The 10,516-nt window shown below is 67.4% G+C and overlaps 3 protein-coding genes across 7 annotated transcripts; 2 read left to right on the top strand and 1 right to left on the bottom strand.

The window, feature by feature from the left end:
• Window positions 1–35: 35 nt before the first annotated feature.
• TGFBR3L (transforming growth factor beta receptor 3 like) lies at window positions 36–3,865 on the top strand. 4 transcript variants are annotated; one of them, XM_047704656.1, is made up of 7 exons: window positions 36–468; window positions 1,390–1,526; window positions 1,610–1,918; window positions 2,547–2,673; window positions 2,764–2,922; window positions 3,130–3,202; window positions 3,578–3,865. In XM_047704656.1, exons 1-6 carry the CDS (start codon window positions 399–401, stop codon window positions 3,195–3,197), a joined length of 870 nt encoding a protein of 289 aa, XP_047560612.1. In that variant the 5' UTR covers window positions 36–398; the 3' UTR covers window positions 3,198–3,202; window positions 3,578–3,865. The 4 variants fall into 4 exon arrangements, with proteins under 4 accessions (XP_047560612.1, XP_047560587.1, XP_047560606.1 ...); XM_047704631.1 differs by having other exon boundaries at window positions 2,764–3,202; XM_047704650.1 differs by having other exon boundaries at window positions 2,764–3,202; window positions 3,667–3,865.
• A 987-nt stretch (window positions 3,866–4,852) lies between these two features.
• Window positions 4,853–7,403, top strand: SNAPC2 (small nuclear RNA activating complex polypeptide 2). Of its 2 annotated transcripts, XM_047704701.1 has the most exons (6): window positions 4,853–5,089; window positions 5,711–5,830; window positions 5,986–6,054; window positions 6,329–6,524; window positions 6,558–6,662; window positions 6,753–7,403. In XM_047704701.1, the coding sequence occupies exons 1-6, from the start codon at window positions 4,907–4,909 to the stop codon at window positions 7,082–7,084; spliced, it is 1,005 nt and encodes a 334-aa protein (XP_047560657.1). In that variant the 5' UTR covers window positions 4,853–4,906; the 3' UTR covers window positions 7,085–7,403. The 2 variants fall into 2 exon arrangements, with proteins under 2 accessions (XP_047560657.1, XP_047560648.1); XM_047704692.1 differs by having other exon boundaries at window positions 4,854–5,089; window positions 6,329–6,662.
• A 1,392-nt stretch (window positions 7,404–8,795) lies between these two features.
• CTXN1 (cortexin 1) lies at window positions 8,796–10,369 on the bottom strand. The gene is made up of 2 exons (XM_047704712.1): window positions 10,167–10,369; window positions 8,796–9,789 (listed from the first exon to the last, which is right to left on the bottom strand). Exon 2 carries the CDS (start codon window positions 9,767–9,769, stop codon window positions 9,521–9,523), a length of 249 nt encoding a protein of 82 aa, XP_047560668.1. The 5' UTR covers window positions 9,770–9,789; window positions 10,167–10,369; the 3' UTR covers window positions 8,796–9,520.
• Between the last annotated feature and the right edge of the window lie 147 nt (window positions 10,370–10,516).

Here is a 10,516-nt window from a genome sequence, read left to right on the forward strand (position 1 = left end):
CAGTCAGCGAGAGGTGGGAAGGGGCTGTGAGCTCTGACCTTGCGGGGGAGCTGTGCCCTTCCGGGGGATGGGGCCTCCTCACGGAGGAGAGACTGAAGCCCAGCGGGGGCCGGTAGGGTGGTGTTTGTACTGAGTGGCCTGGTATCGAGCGAGCAGTGTGTGGGACCTCCCCCCCCCGACACCCCAACAGCCACAGGTTGGTCAGAGAGGAGCCCTTAATCCCTGGCAGACCTTGGGCGCCCGGCTCTGATGTGCACCCCTCAGCCTGCCGCCCCCGCACCCTGCCTTCCTGGGTGGCCGCTCAGCCAAGGCCACAGCTGCCTGCCCACCTGCGGGGCCTCGGTGCTGCCTGGAGGCTGCCTCCACTGCTGGAGTGCACACTCCAGCACCCGTCCAGCATGCCGGGTGCCACGCTCCTGCTGCTGGCCCTGCTCCCTGGGGTCGCCTCCTCCCCCAGCGGGCCGCTTGGTACGTAGAGGCTGGGGACACAGCCGGTCACTCTGCCGCCCCCATGCTGACCTTTCTCAGCTCCACTGCTCACCTGCCTTACTTGGGGGCCGGGGGAGGGGACCGGGGGGGGGGGCGGGGGAACACGGGCGCGGGGCAGGTGGGCCCTGCCTCTGTCTCCCCTCTCCAGGTTCCTCTCCTGGACCCCCCACCTTCCTCAGAGGCCCCAGCAGCTATGAGACCCATGAGCGTGGGAGAGCAGTGTGCCAGTGCTTTTAGGAACTGTGTGTGGGGACCGTCCTAAATGAGAACATAATTTGACAAGGGTCCCTCCGGCAGAGGGGTTGTGGGTGCACGTGTGTCCCTGCTTGGTGCTGCTGCTGCGCTCAGTCCGGGAGTGAGGAACCCGGACAAGGGTAGAAGCCTGAGACCCTGGGGGCCTGGTGGGGCTCCTGCTGTGCCAGAGGGGCAGAGAGACAGCACCTTCTTTCTCCCCTTCCCCGCTGGTACGCTTGGAAAGGAAAGTGGGGGATGGCACCCTCTGCCCCCACAGAGCAGCCCTGGGACCCTTGGGGTGCTGCCCTCCCCCAGCCTGACCGCCTCGCCCCCATCAGGCACCCTGCGACTGGACTGGCCCAGCCAGGGATCCCCTGGTCTGCGTTGGGTGGAGAAGTCCAGGTCTGAGAAGTGGGGGCTCCTCCCCAGAGGTGTGCAGCTTTGCTCCCAGCCTCTGCTGCGGGGCTGTGAGGGTCCCTGGACGTTCAGGGGGACACTCCACATCTATTCTGCCAGCAGTGAACCCGGCGCGGAGCCGAGCACGGGTGAATCCTTACCGCACGCAACAGCACCCATTTCCCAAAGGAGGCGGGGAGGTCGCTGCACTGGCCTGTAGGGGCTGAGGGGCAGCGCGACCTCTGTCGTGTCACCCTTTCTCCCCGCCAGCGCCCCCATTCCCCGCGGGGCCTGGGCCCTGGCTGCGCCAACCCCTTTTCAGTCTGGAGCTGTCGGACGCGGAGGACGCCTTCCCGCGCCGCGCGGGGCCGCTCGAGGTCCCGGCCGACAGTCGCGTGTTCGTGCAGGTGTGGACGCGGGGCGCGCCTGGGCCGGGTCAGGCCGGATGGGGGCGGCCGGGGCTGGTGCTTATCCCGCCCCCGCACCCTAGGCGGCCCTGGCCCGTCCCTCTCCGCGCTGGGGCCTGGTCCTGCACCGCTGCTCGATGACACCGTCCTCGCGCCCGGCCCCGGGGCCCGCCCTGGCACTGCTGCGCGGGGGCTGCCCCGCCGACTCCTCCGTCGTCCTCCCGCCACCGCCGGCGCGCCCGGGTGCTGCCGGTCCCGTACGCTTCAGCTTCCGCCTGCGCCCCGTCTTCAACGCCTCTGTGCAGTTTTTGCACTGCCAGCTGAGCCGCTGCCGCCGCCTCCGGGGAGCCCGCCGGACACCTGCGCCTCTGACGCTGCCGCCGCCATCGCTGGTGCGCAGGGCGGGGAATGGGCGCCTGGGCCAGTCGGGGGCTGGGCACAGGCCCTCTGGCCTCTGAAGGAAGAGTTCCTTGGAGCTTGGGGATCTAGGGGTCATACGCTTTGGAGCCTGGAGACCCTTGGAGGTGGAGCTGGGGAGAGTCACTGGGTCTCTCTCAGGCTGCTGGCTGGGCTTCAGGGCCGGTGCGGGGAGTGTGGGTGGGTGGGGAGGAGGAGGGCTGTGGGGCTCTCCCTAGGGGCTCCCCAGGGGACAGGGAATGAACACTGGGCTTGCTCTGGGACGCCTTGGGCGGAACTCTGAGCTCCCTCCAGGGCTGGCTGGCTCTATAGATGCAGAGGTGGCGGAGCGGCCAAACTTCTGGGTGTCTAATGTTCTCAAAGAACTGGATCGTGTGACCTTGAGGGCCTGAGATTTGGAGTCCTTACAGGCTAGGCGGCTGGTTGCTTGTATATCTTAGGGGCTGGGCTCAGGGACCTCTTACCGGGTCAGATTTCCAGTTTACTGGTGCGACTCCTGGTTGCAATAGAGAGCTGGACACTTAGATCTCTCGGGAGCCCCAGGGACAGGTCCCTGAATCCTGGGGCCTGACGTCCCTATCTCTTGCCTCCTCCTCCCCACAGTGTCTGCCTCAGGATGAGGCGTGCACGGGCGCCGGCAGCGGCAGTGGCGAGAACCTGGGTGCCGACGGTCCCCATCTGCACACGCTGACGCAGCCCATCGTGGTCACAGTGCCGCGGCCACCCCCCGGTGAGCGCGCAGTTCTCCGCAGGGTCCCGGGAAGGGGGGTGAGGAGGAACCTGGGGCCGGAGCCCAGTCCATGTGATGTACTTCCCACAGGGCCACCCAAGGGCGTCCCCGGCAGAGCCATGCGCCCCGAGCCTCCCGCCCCCGCACCTGCGGCCCTGGAGCCCGCGCCCGTGGTGGCGCTGGTGTTGGCTGCCTTCGTGCTGGGCGCTGCGCTGGCCGCCGGGCTCGGCCTCATCTGTGCGCATTCAGGTACCAACCTCGGCCCACCGGGACTTCCGCACGGCCCCCAGCCTATTCCCGCGGGTCGGAACCCCAGGTCGCCGCCACCCAGCCGGTGGGGCACGACCATCCCTAGACCTGCCTGCGCTACGCCCACAGCAGCCGCCAGGGGGCGCCCTTGCCCCGACTCAATGCGCCGCAACCCCGACTGCTCCGCAGCCTGCCTCTCCTTTCCAGCACCCCCGAACCCCGGTCCCGCCCCGAGAGACTCGCCCAGCGGCCCCCAGCCCAGGAGGCCCCAATAAGGCAGGTAAACGGGGAGGGGGGTTGTAAGCGGGGACCGGGAGGACAGCTGGAAGAGGGAGGTAATGATAATGACTTCATAGGCTTTCCCTGTGTCAGGAAGTGTTCGCAAGGTTTCATGCCTATTAATTAATGTAAGCCTCATAACAACTTTCAGGTAGATATTATTATAATCCCCATATTAGAAATGAGAAACATGAGGCACTCTCTGAAGTAACTTGTCAAAGGTCACAAAATTTGGTGGAATTCAGACTCAGGCACGGGGTCACCTGCACCCAGCTTCAGGCTCTGTGTCACAAGAGGGGTCCTCAGACCTGGACAGGTACTAGGCGAGGAGAATTCGTGACTCAGACCTAGTGCCCACCCTCACTCCTGCACACAGACTAACGGAGGCGGCCAAAGATCCACTGGGAAGGGGGCGGCCTGCATGGTGTCCCTCTGCTTCGCTCAGTCTGGGTAGCCCCTCCCCAGGGATGGCACACCCCCAGCACTGTCCGGAGACACAACAGCCATGGCCTTGAACCAGGCCCGCCAGGACTGGATCAGCCGCGGTCGACCTCAGACCCAGCGGGACCACTGTCTCTGCCTCCTGAACCCTCCTGTCCCTGACCCGCTCCTCCTGGCACCTTCCCACTTGGGCTCAAAATAAACACCTGGTCTGACCTACTGAGTTCTGAAGTCTGCGTATGCACTTGGCGCGGTTATAGGGGGCAGGAAGCAGAGGCCTTGGACCAGGACTTGGGGGCTTGGCCCACACACTCATATATACGTGTGCAGATGGGGGCCAGGGGAGACCCAAGGGAGTTTTTCCCAAACAGAGACACCCAACCCCATCTGCTTAAGTTTTAATAAGGTCCGCCTTCGGGGCGCCTGGGTGACTCAGTGGGTTAAGCCTCTGCCCTTGGCTTAGGCCCTGGTCTCAGGGTATTGGGATCGAGCCCCAGGTCGGGCACTCTGCTCAGTGGGGAGCCTGTCTCCCCCTCTCTGTGTGTGCCTCTCTGCCTACTTGTGACCTCTCTCTCTGTCAAATTAAAAAAAAAAAAAAAAAGGTCCGCCTCCTTCCTCAACCCCTGCACCTGCCTACCTGCCGCCTCCTCCAAAGCCAGGCTTTCTCTGCTCTCCACCCCCACCCTGGACCCTGCCCTCGCTAAGGCCTCGACCTCTGGCCTCTGCTCCAGTCTCCTCTCCGTCCAGTCTAGAGCTCTTACAATGTCTGCTGTCCCAGTTCCTCCCTTCTCCGGAGCAGGACTACTAGCTCCATTTTACAGATGAGGAAATTGAGGTTCTTCTCTCTACAGAGAAGAACCACTTGCTCTAGGTCCTCCGGGCAGGCCAACCTCACAACCCAGGTTCTTGGCTACCACTGAACAGCTGCCCTTCTGCCAGGGTCCACCCCTTTTGGAGAAGCAAAGCACACAGTAGGAGTTTTGCAAGACTTAGTCCCGTAATGGAGGGACGGCAGGAGATCTAAGGTTTCGGCTCCAGTTCACGGATGAGATAAAATGCGGGCGAGGGGGTGTCTCATGCGCCCCCACCTCAGTTCGCAGGCCAGTCTCTCCATCTCGCATCTACACCGCTCCCCTGGGCCGCCAACGCGGAGCCACGCCCCCATCTGTTTCCGCCTCCGCGCCGCGCTTTCTGACCCCAGCGGCCTCCGTAGCCCCGCCTACCAGGGAAACGGGCCCGGAGCGGCAACACCGCCCTCGCCGGCATGAAGCCTCCACAGCGGCGGCGAGCGGCCCCGGCGCGCTACCTGGGCGAGGTGACCGGTCCCGCGGCCTGGAGCCCCCGCGAGAAGCGACAGCTGCTACGACTACTGCAGGCGCGGCAGGGCCAGCCGGAGCCGGACGCCGCCGAGCTGGCCCGGGAGCTGCCGGGCCGCAGCGAGGCGGAGGTGAGGGGTCCCGGGAAGGGAGCGGGGCTGGAGACGGGGCTAGGACGTGGGCGGGGCATACGCGCGGCGGAGGGGCGGGGCGAGCGCGAGGATGGGGGCGAGGGAACTTGGAAAGGAGGCGGGCTGTGGGCGGGGCGTACGTGAGGCCGAGGGGCGGGGCGAGCCTGGAGGAGCGGCTGGGCGTGGGCGGGGCATGCATGAGGCTGAGGGGCGGGGCGAGGTGGAGGCCGCGCGTGCTAGAGGCTGAGGGGTCGGACTTCGTATTAGACGAAGTGGAGGCCGGGTCAGGGCGGAAAGAGCCGCGGGACCCCGGGGGAGTGAGGCTGAAGTGAGAGCCAGGAAACGGGGCCGAGTGGGTGAAGCGAGGTAGTACTTAGCAAAGGGTGGGCCGTGGCTGCTGGGAGGGACCGGAGCTGTCCTGGGCCTTACACCTGTGCGGGGTGACTGGGCACACCTGGGGCCTGGCCCCGAACCCCGGGGCAGAGTCACCGAGACCGGTCACACCGGGGTAGCGGGAGGCTGGGGAGCAGTGCCGGTCCCGCAGCAGGCGGTAGGCTTTGGCCTCTTTCTCCAGCCCTGGGCGCCCAGAAGGCCCATTCGGCCCCCTCCTCTCTTCTCCAGATCCGGGACTTCCTGCGGCAGCTCAAGGGCCGCGTGGTCCGGGAGGCCATCCAGAGAGTGCAGCCCGGTGGCCCGCAGGGACGGAGGCGCCGGGAAACACAGACCCCGGCCCCCATCGAGGTGAGGCAGGACAAGGCCCCCCGAGGCCGACCCCTGTGGCATGATGTGGGTGTTGAAGGGAATAACCTCAGGGGATCCCCAGGAGGAGCAGCGCTTGGAGACCCCCGAGGGTGGGTCCCCAGGCCCACCGTGGGCCTTTCTGTCGCCCCCTCCAGGTTTGGATGGATCTGGCAGAGAAGATAACAGGCCCGCTGGAGGAGGCCCTGACTGTGGCTTTCTCACAGGTACAGCCATCCCGCAGGCCGGGTGAGGGTGGTGCGCACAAGGCTAAGGGGGACTGGGCTGCTGGGCCTTTCCTCTTGCCCGCCCTGTGACGCTAGCCAGTCACTGAACACACTGAGCCTCAGTGACCCCTCTTGCGACAGCCCCTCCATGTTACGTCCAACAGGGGGAATTTGGTGAGCAGGTGGAGGTGGACGGCTCCGCGGGGTGCAGGGCAGGAGAGGCCTGTAGAAGGACCTCCCCTCTTTTCCCCTCCCTGATCTCCCTTCCTGCCAGGTACTCACCATCGCCGCCACGGAGCCCGTCAGCCTCCTGCACTCCAAGCCCCCCAAGCCCACACAGGCGCGGGGAAAGCTACTGCTGCTTAGCGCCCCTGGCGGGCGGGAGGACCCCAGCCATGACACTCCTGGCCCCGCCCCTAAGACGAATGGCCCCGCCGCTGAGGCCGCATCTGCATCCCTGGCTGACCCCTCCGCGGCGGCGGCGGCGGCGGCAGCGGCGGCGGCGGCGGCGGCGGCGGAAGGAGACTTCTTCGTGGACTTCGAGAAGATCTACAAGTACCTGTCGTCTGTTTCCCGCAGGTGTCATGGCCCTGAGCTTTCTGCAGCTGGTGAGACTAACGGGCAGGGGCTGTGAGGGAGGGAGTCCCAGGTAGCATACCTGCCCTGCCCTCACCCCAGCCCTCCGTGTCCATCACCAGAGGCAGCAGTGGTCCTGGACCTGCTTCTGGCACTTCCCGAGGAGCTGCTCCGCCTGCCCTGCGAGGCCCTGGTTAAACACCTATCGGATATGTACGCGCACCTGACAGTCCCCCAGCCTGACCCAGCGTGTGAGGGCCTGGCGCCCGAAGCTGAGGATGCCGGGACAGGCTCCCAGGGGCATGAGGAGGCCAGCCAGGCGGAGCTGCAGGCCCCGGTGAACGCCAGGCCCAGGGAGCCAAGGTCTGCTTGGCAAGCAGCCGGGGTCTGCCCCCTGAACCCGTTCCTGGTGCCCCTGGAACTTCTGGGCCAGGCAGCCGGCCCTGCTAGGTGAAGGCCCAGCGGCCGGAGGACACAGCAGACATCTGCGAGCCCCCCCCACCCCGTCCCTCAGTGCTGCCTGGGCTGGCCCCGGGTTTTCAGGAGGACCCAGTCATGGTGGAAGGTCCCTGACACGGTGGGCATCAGGGGTTGGCCTCTAAGGTGACCAACACGGCAGGGGTCTCCTAAACAGAGGCACGGTTGTACAGGGGTTTGGCCTGAGGTGGGGAAAGCGGGGGGGGGGGGGGGGGGGGGGGGGGGGGGGGGGGGGGCTCCCGTTTGCGTCCAACATCTGCGTCCTACATCCTGTGAGTAAAGTTCTTGTCAATCTGTCTTGCTCCCTTTTTCCTGTGAGTGAAAGATGGGAGTGGAGGCCCGAAGTGCCAGAGGGAGAAGTCAGGAGTGTGGGAGCCTGAGGTCCCAAGGCTGAACTGGGGGGGCAGGCCGGAGGGAAGGCGCAGTCGTCAGTAGAAGCCGCCGCTGCCAGGTCTGGTCCTGTGCCCTGGGGAGTGACCTAGGTCTGGCCGTGAAGGGGACCCTCTGTGATTGCTGATTGCGCGGAGGATGAGGCCTGAGTCTGAAAGGTTCTCAGTGCAGGTGACCTCACTTCACACCGATGAAGAGAAGCCAGGAGGGGGAGCCAGGCCCCAGGTACAGGTCAAGGGTTAGGCGTGGCGTGGGTGGCGTGGTGGCCTCTTTTGGCAGGAGGTCGGAGGGAGGGGAGCAGGTTTCCCCCCTCCCCCACAGGTGGCCTTAGCAAAGTGAGGAGGCGGAAGGAGGGAGGGGAGCAGGTTTCCCCCCTCCCCCACAGGTGGCCTTAGCAAAGTGAGGAGGCGGAAGGAGGGAGGGAGGCGGAGCTGGGGGTGGAGGGGCCTTGGGGACAGGGAGGGAGGAGCCGGGCTGGGGGAGGAAGTGTTGCCCCGCTGCCAAAGGTCCCAAATGCCCAGGAGTGCGGTGGGGTCTCCCTGCAAGGGGTCCCCCTTCCCCAGCCTGCCTGAGGGTGTAGATTCAGGGAGAGGCTGCGGAGCGCACGGCCGGGAGCGAGGTGTCCTCCCACAGCACAGCACCGCCCCCCTCCCCAGCCCAACTAGTCCTCTGGGAGCGGGTGAATTGCGTTCGCAGAGCCCGTGCAGTCACACAGCCTGCCTTTTATAGAAGCGCTTGCTTCTCCCCGCACGCTGCGCACGGCTCCCTGGGGCACAGACAACGTCTCCCAGCGGGTGTGGAGCCCAGCCAGCCCACTCGGTGGCTGCCCTGACCGGCCCCCCGCTTCCAAAGCGCACGTGGAGGGTGGGCAGGAGGAACCAGGCTGAGAGGTTTGGGGTGCAGCTGTGATCCGTGCCAGGGAGAGCCTGCCACTTCTTGACTCAGCGGGCCTCCCCGGCCCCCAATTCCTACGGAGCCCCCCCGCTCCGTTCTCCCCAAGTCAAGGGAAAGAAAAGGGGGTGGATCTCAGCGATGCGCGTTGCTGAACAGAGCTAGTTTACACGCCAGTCCCCCCAAAAGGCGGCCCGGCTGTTTTGGCAGCGTGGGGCAGCCACGAAGAGCATGTGCGAGTCAGACCCGGCTTCAAATTCCAGCCAGGCTGAAATCCTGCCACTCAGCCCCGTGCAGGCTAGTCCCTCCCCCTGCCTGACTTTGGTCCCCCGCCCGTGGAGCAGCAATGCTAAGAGGGCTCACTGCGGGTCCTGCAGAGGGAACAGGTCACGCGCGGCTGGCGGGTAGTAAGCGCTCAGGGATAGCTTTTATTGACACCATCCGCTCGGAGGCAGGGAGCGGGCAGAAGGGCTGGGGAAGGCCACCGGGGGATGCGAGGACGGCTCAGAGGGAAGCGCGGGAAGCGGCAGGAGGGCCAGGGAGGGGGGCTGACCTGTGCTGGGGAGAACCTGCCCGCACTCCTCCCACCGAAGGTGCCGCGCGTCCTGGACACACAGCAGCCATCGATGCTCTCGGATCCCGAACTCCGGGGCAGGCCGCGCGGGGCACATGGGTATGGCAGCCTCCACGACGCGGGCGCAGGACAGCCTGCCCCGCAGAAGCGGCTCAACACTAAGGGGGGTTTGGGGGCGGAGGAGTGAGGGTGGCCAGACCACAGGGGAGAGAGGGGGGACACGGGGATCCCCCGCATCCAGGAATGGACGTGACACTCATGCTTGGCGACAGGACAATAGCAGAACCACCTATACGCCTTGGGGTGGGGATGGGGGGCCTCTTCCCAGTCGGGGGCCAGCCGAGATGTCGAGTTATGGAGCGAGGACGGGGCAGGATAAAGGCACGAAGTGGGGCTCCGGCCGGGCCGGGAGGAAAGATGGGAGGGGTCTGAGGGGGAGGAGCCGGACCTCTAACGCCCTCCCACCTCGGGCTAGGCGACGGGGCGGGGTCCTGAGCGCGATCCCCTGCCAGGCTGCGCCCCCGTCGGGTCCGCCCTTGGGGAGCGGCCCCGCGCTGCTCAGACCAGCGCGTAGTCGAACTGCCCGCGCTCGAGCGCCTCCTTGTGGTCGGTCCAGGACGAGGCGGGCATGCGGCTGTAGGGGTCGAGCAGGATGCGCACGCAGCGTACCATCAGCAGCACCAGGACCACGAGAAGGCAGAGCACGAAGGCGAACACCGTGCGCTGCTCCGCGTCCAGGCCCGCGCCCACCGGGGGCCCCGTCGACGGCGGCAGCGGCTCGGGGGACAGCGTCCACGTCGCGCTCATGGCTCACATCGCCGCGCGCCCTGCGGAAGAGGCGCCGGCCGGGGGCGCTGGGATGAGGATGCGCCTTCCCGCCCCCTGCGCCGCCCCTCCCGCCACCGCCCCCTGACCTTGCCCGGATCCAGCCCCCGCCCGCGCCTCTGTCCCCCCGGCTACGCCCAAGCCCGGCTCGCGGGCAGGCCGCCACAGGCACGCGGGGACCCAACTCCGGCGGTGCGCGCAGGTGGGGGTGCTGAGAGTGGGGAGAGGGAGCCGGGACCCGGCTGGCCCGCGCACAACAGGTGCGAACGCGCAGCCCGGCGGCGCAGCGGGGCGAAGCCCTGTCCCCCGCCCCTCTCCCTTTGTTCTCGGCGTCCCGGGGACCCCTCCCCCACCCCCCCCGCCCCGCCGCGCCCCTCACCCTGGCCTCGACCGGGACGGGAACCGTGCGTCCGGTGGCTGCGCTCTCTTCCGGGACCCAGCCGGCTCCGCTCTCGGCCTCTCCCCGGCGGCGGCAGCAGCGGCGGCGGCGGCGGCGGCGGCGCCCCGGGCTCAGCCCACCCCACCCGCCCCTGGAGCGCCGGAGACCGAGGCAGGCGAGCCGCGCGCTAGCCGGGCCGCCGCGGCTGTTCCCATGGCGACGGGGGGCGGGGCCGCCGCGGGGGGCGGAGGCTGCGCAGGGAGCGGTGCGCCGGCTCGCGACCCCGCCCCGGACTCCGCTAGAACGGAGCTCCCACCCCGAGGCGCCTGGGAGACCCCGGCCGGGGGGCG

Source organism: Lutra lutra, chromosome 1 (genome assembly GCF_902655055.1).
Source record: "Lutra lutra chromosome 1, mLutLut1.2, whole genome shotgun sequence".
Taxonomy (NCBI): domain Eukaryota; kingdom Metazoa; phylum Chordata; class Mammalia; order Carnivora; family Mustelidae; genus Lutra; species Lutra lutra.

Excerpts from the sequence above, each read along its gene's own strand:
- TGFBR3L (XM_047704631.1), top strand. The coding sequence starts at position 399 with ATGCCGGGTGCCACGCTCCTGCTGCTGGCCCTGCTCCCTGGGGTCGCC. Across the intron at positions 1,527-1,609 it reads ACAGTCGCGTGTTCGTGCAG|GCGGCCCTGGCCCGTCCCTC; the intron begins GTGTGGACGCGG and ends CCCGCACCCTAG. Across the intron at positions 2,674-2,763 it reads AGTGCCGCGGCCACCCCCCG|GGCCACCCAAGGGCGTCCCC; the intron begins GTGAGCGCGCAG and ends TACTTCCCACAG.
- SNAPC2 (XM_047704692.1), top strand. The coding sequence starts at position 4,907 with ATGAAGCCTCCACAGCGGCGGCGAGCGGCCCCGGCGCGCTACCTGGGC. Across the intron at positions 5,090-5,710 it reads CGGGCCGCAGCGAGGCGGAG|ATCCGGGACTTCCTGCGGCA; the intron begins GTGAGGGGTCCC and ends TCTCTTCTCCAG. Across the intron at positions 5,831-5,985 it reads AGACCCCGGCCCCCATCGAG|GTTTGGATGGATCTGGCAGA; the intron begins GTGAGGCAGGAC and ends CGCCCCCTCCAG.
- CTXN1 (XM_047704712.1), bottom strand. The coding sequence starts at position 9,769 with ATGAGCGCGACGTGGACGCTGTCCCCCGAGCCGCTGCCGCCGTCGACG.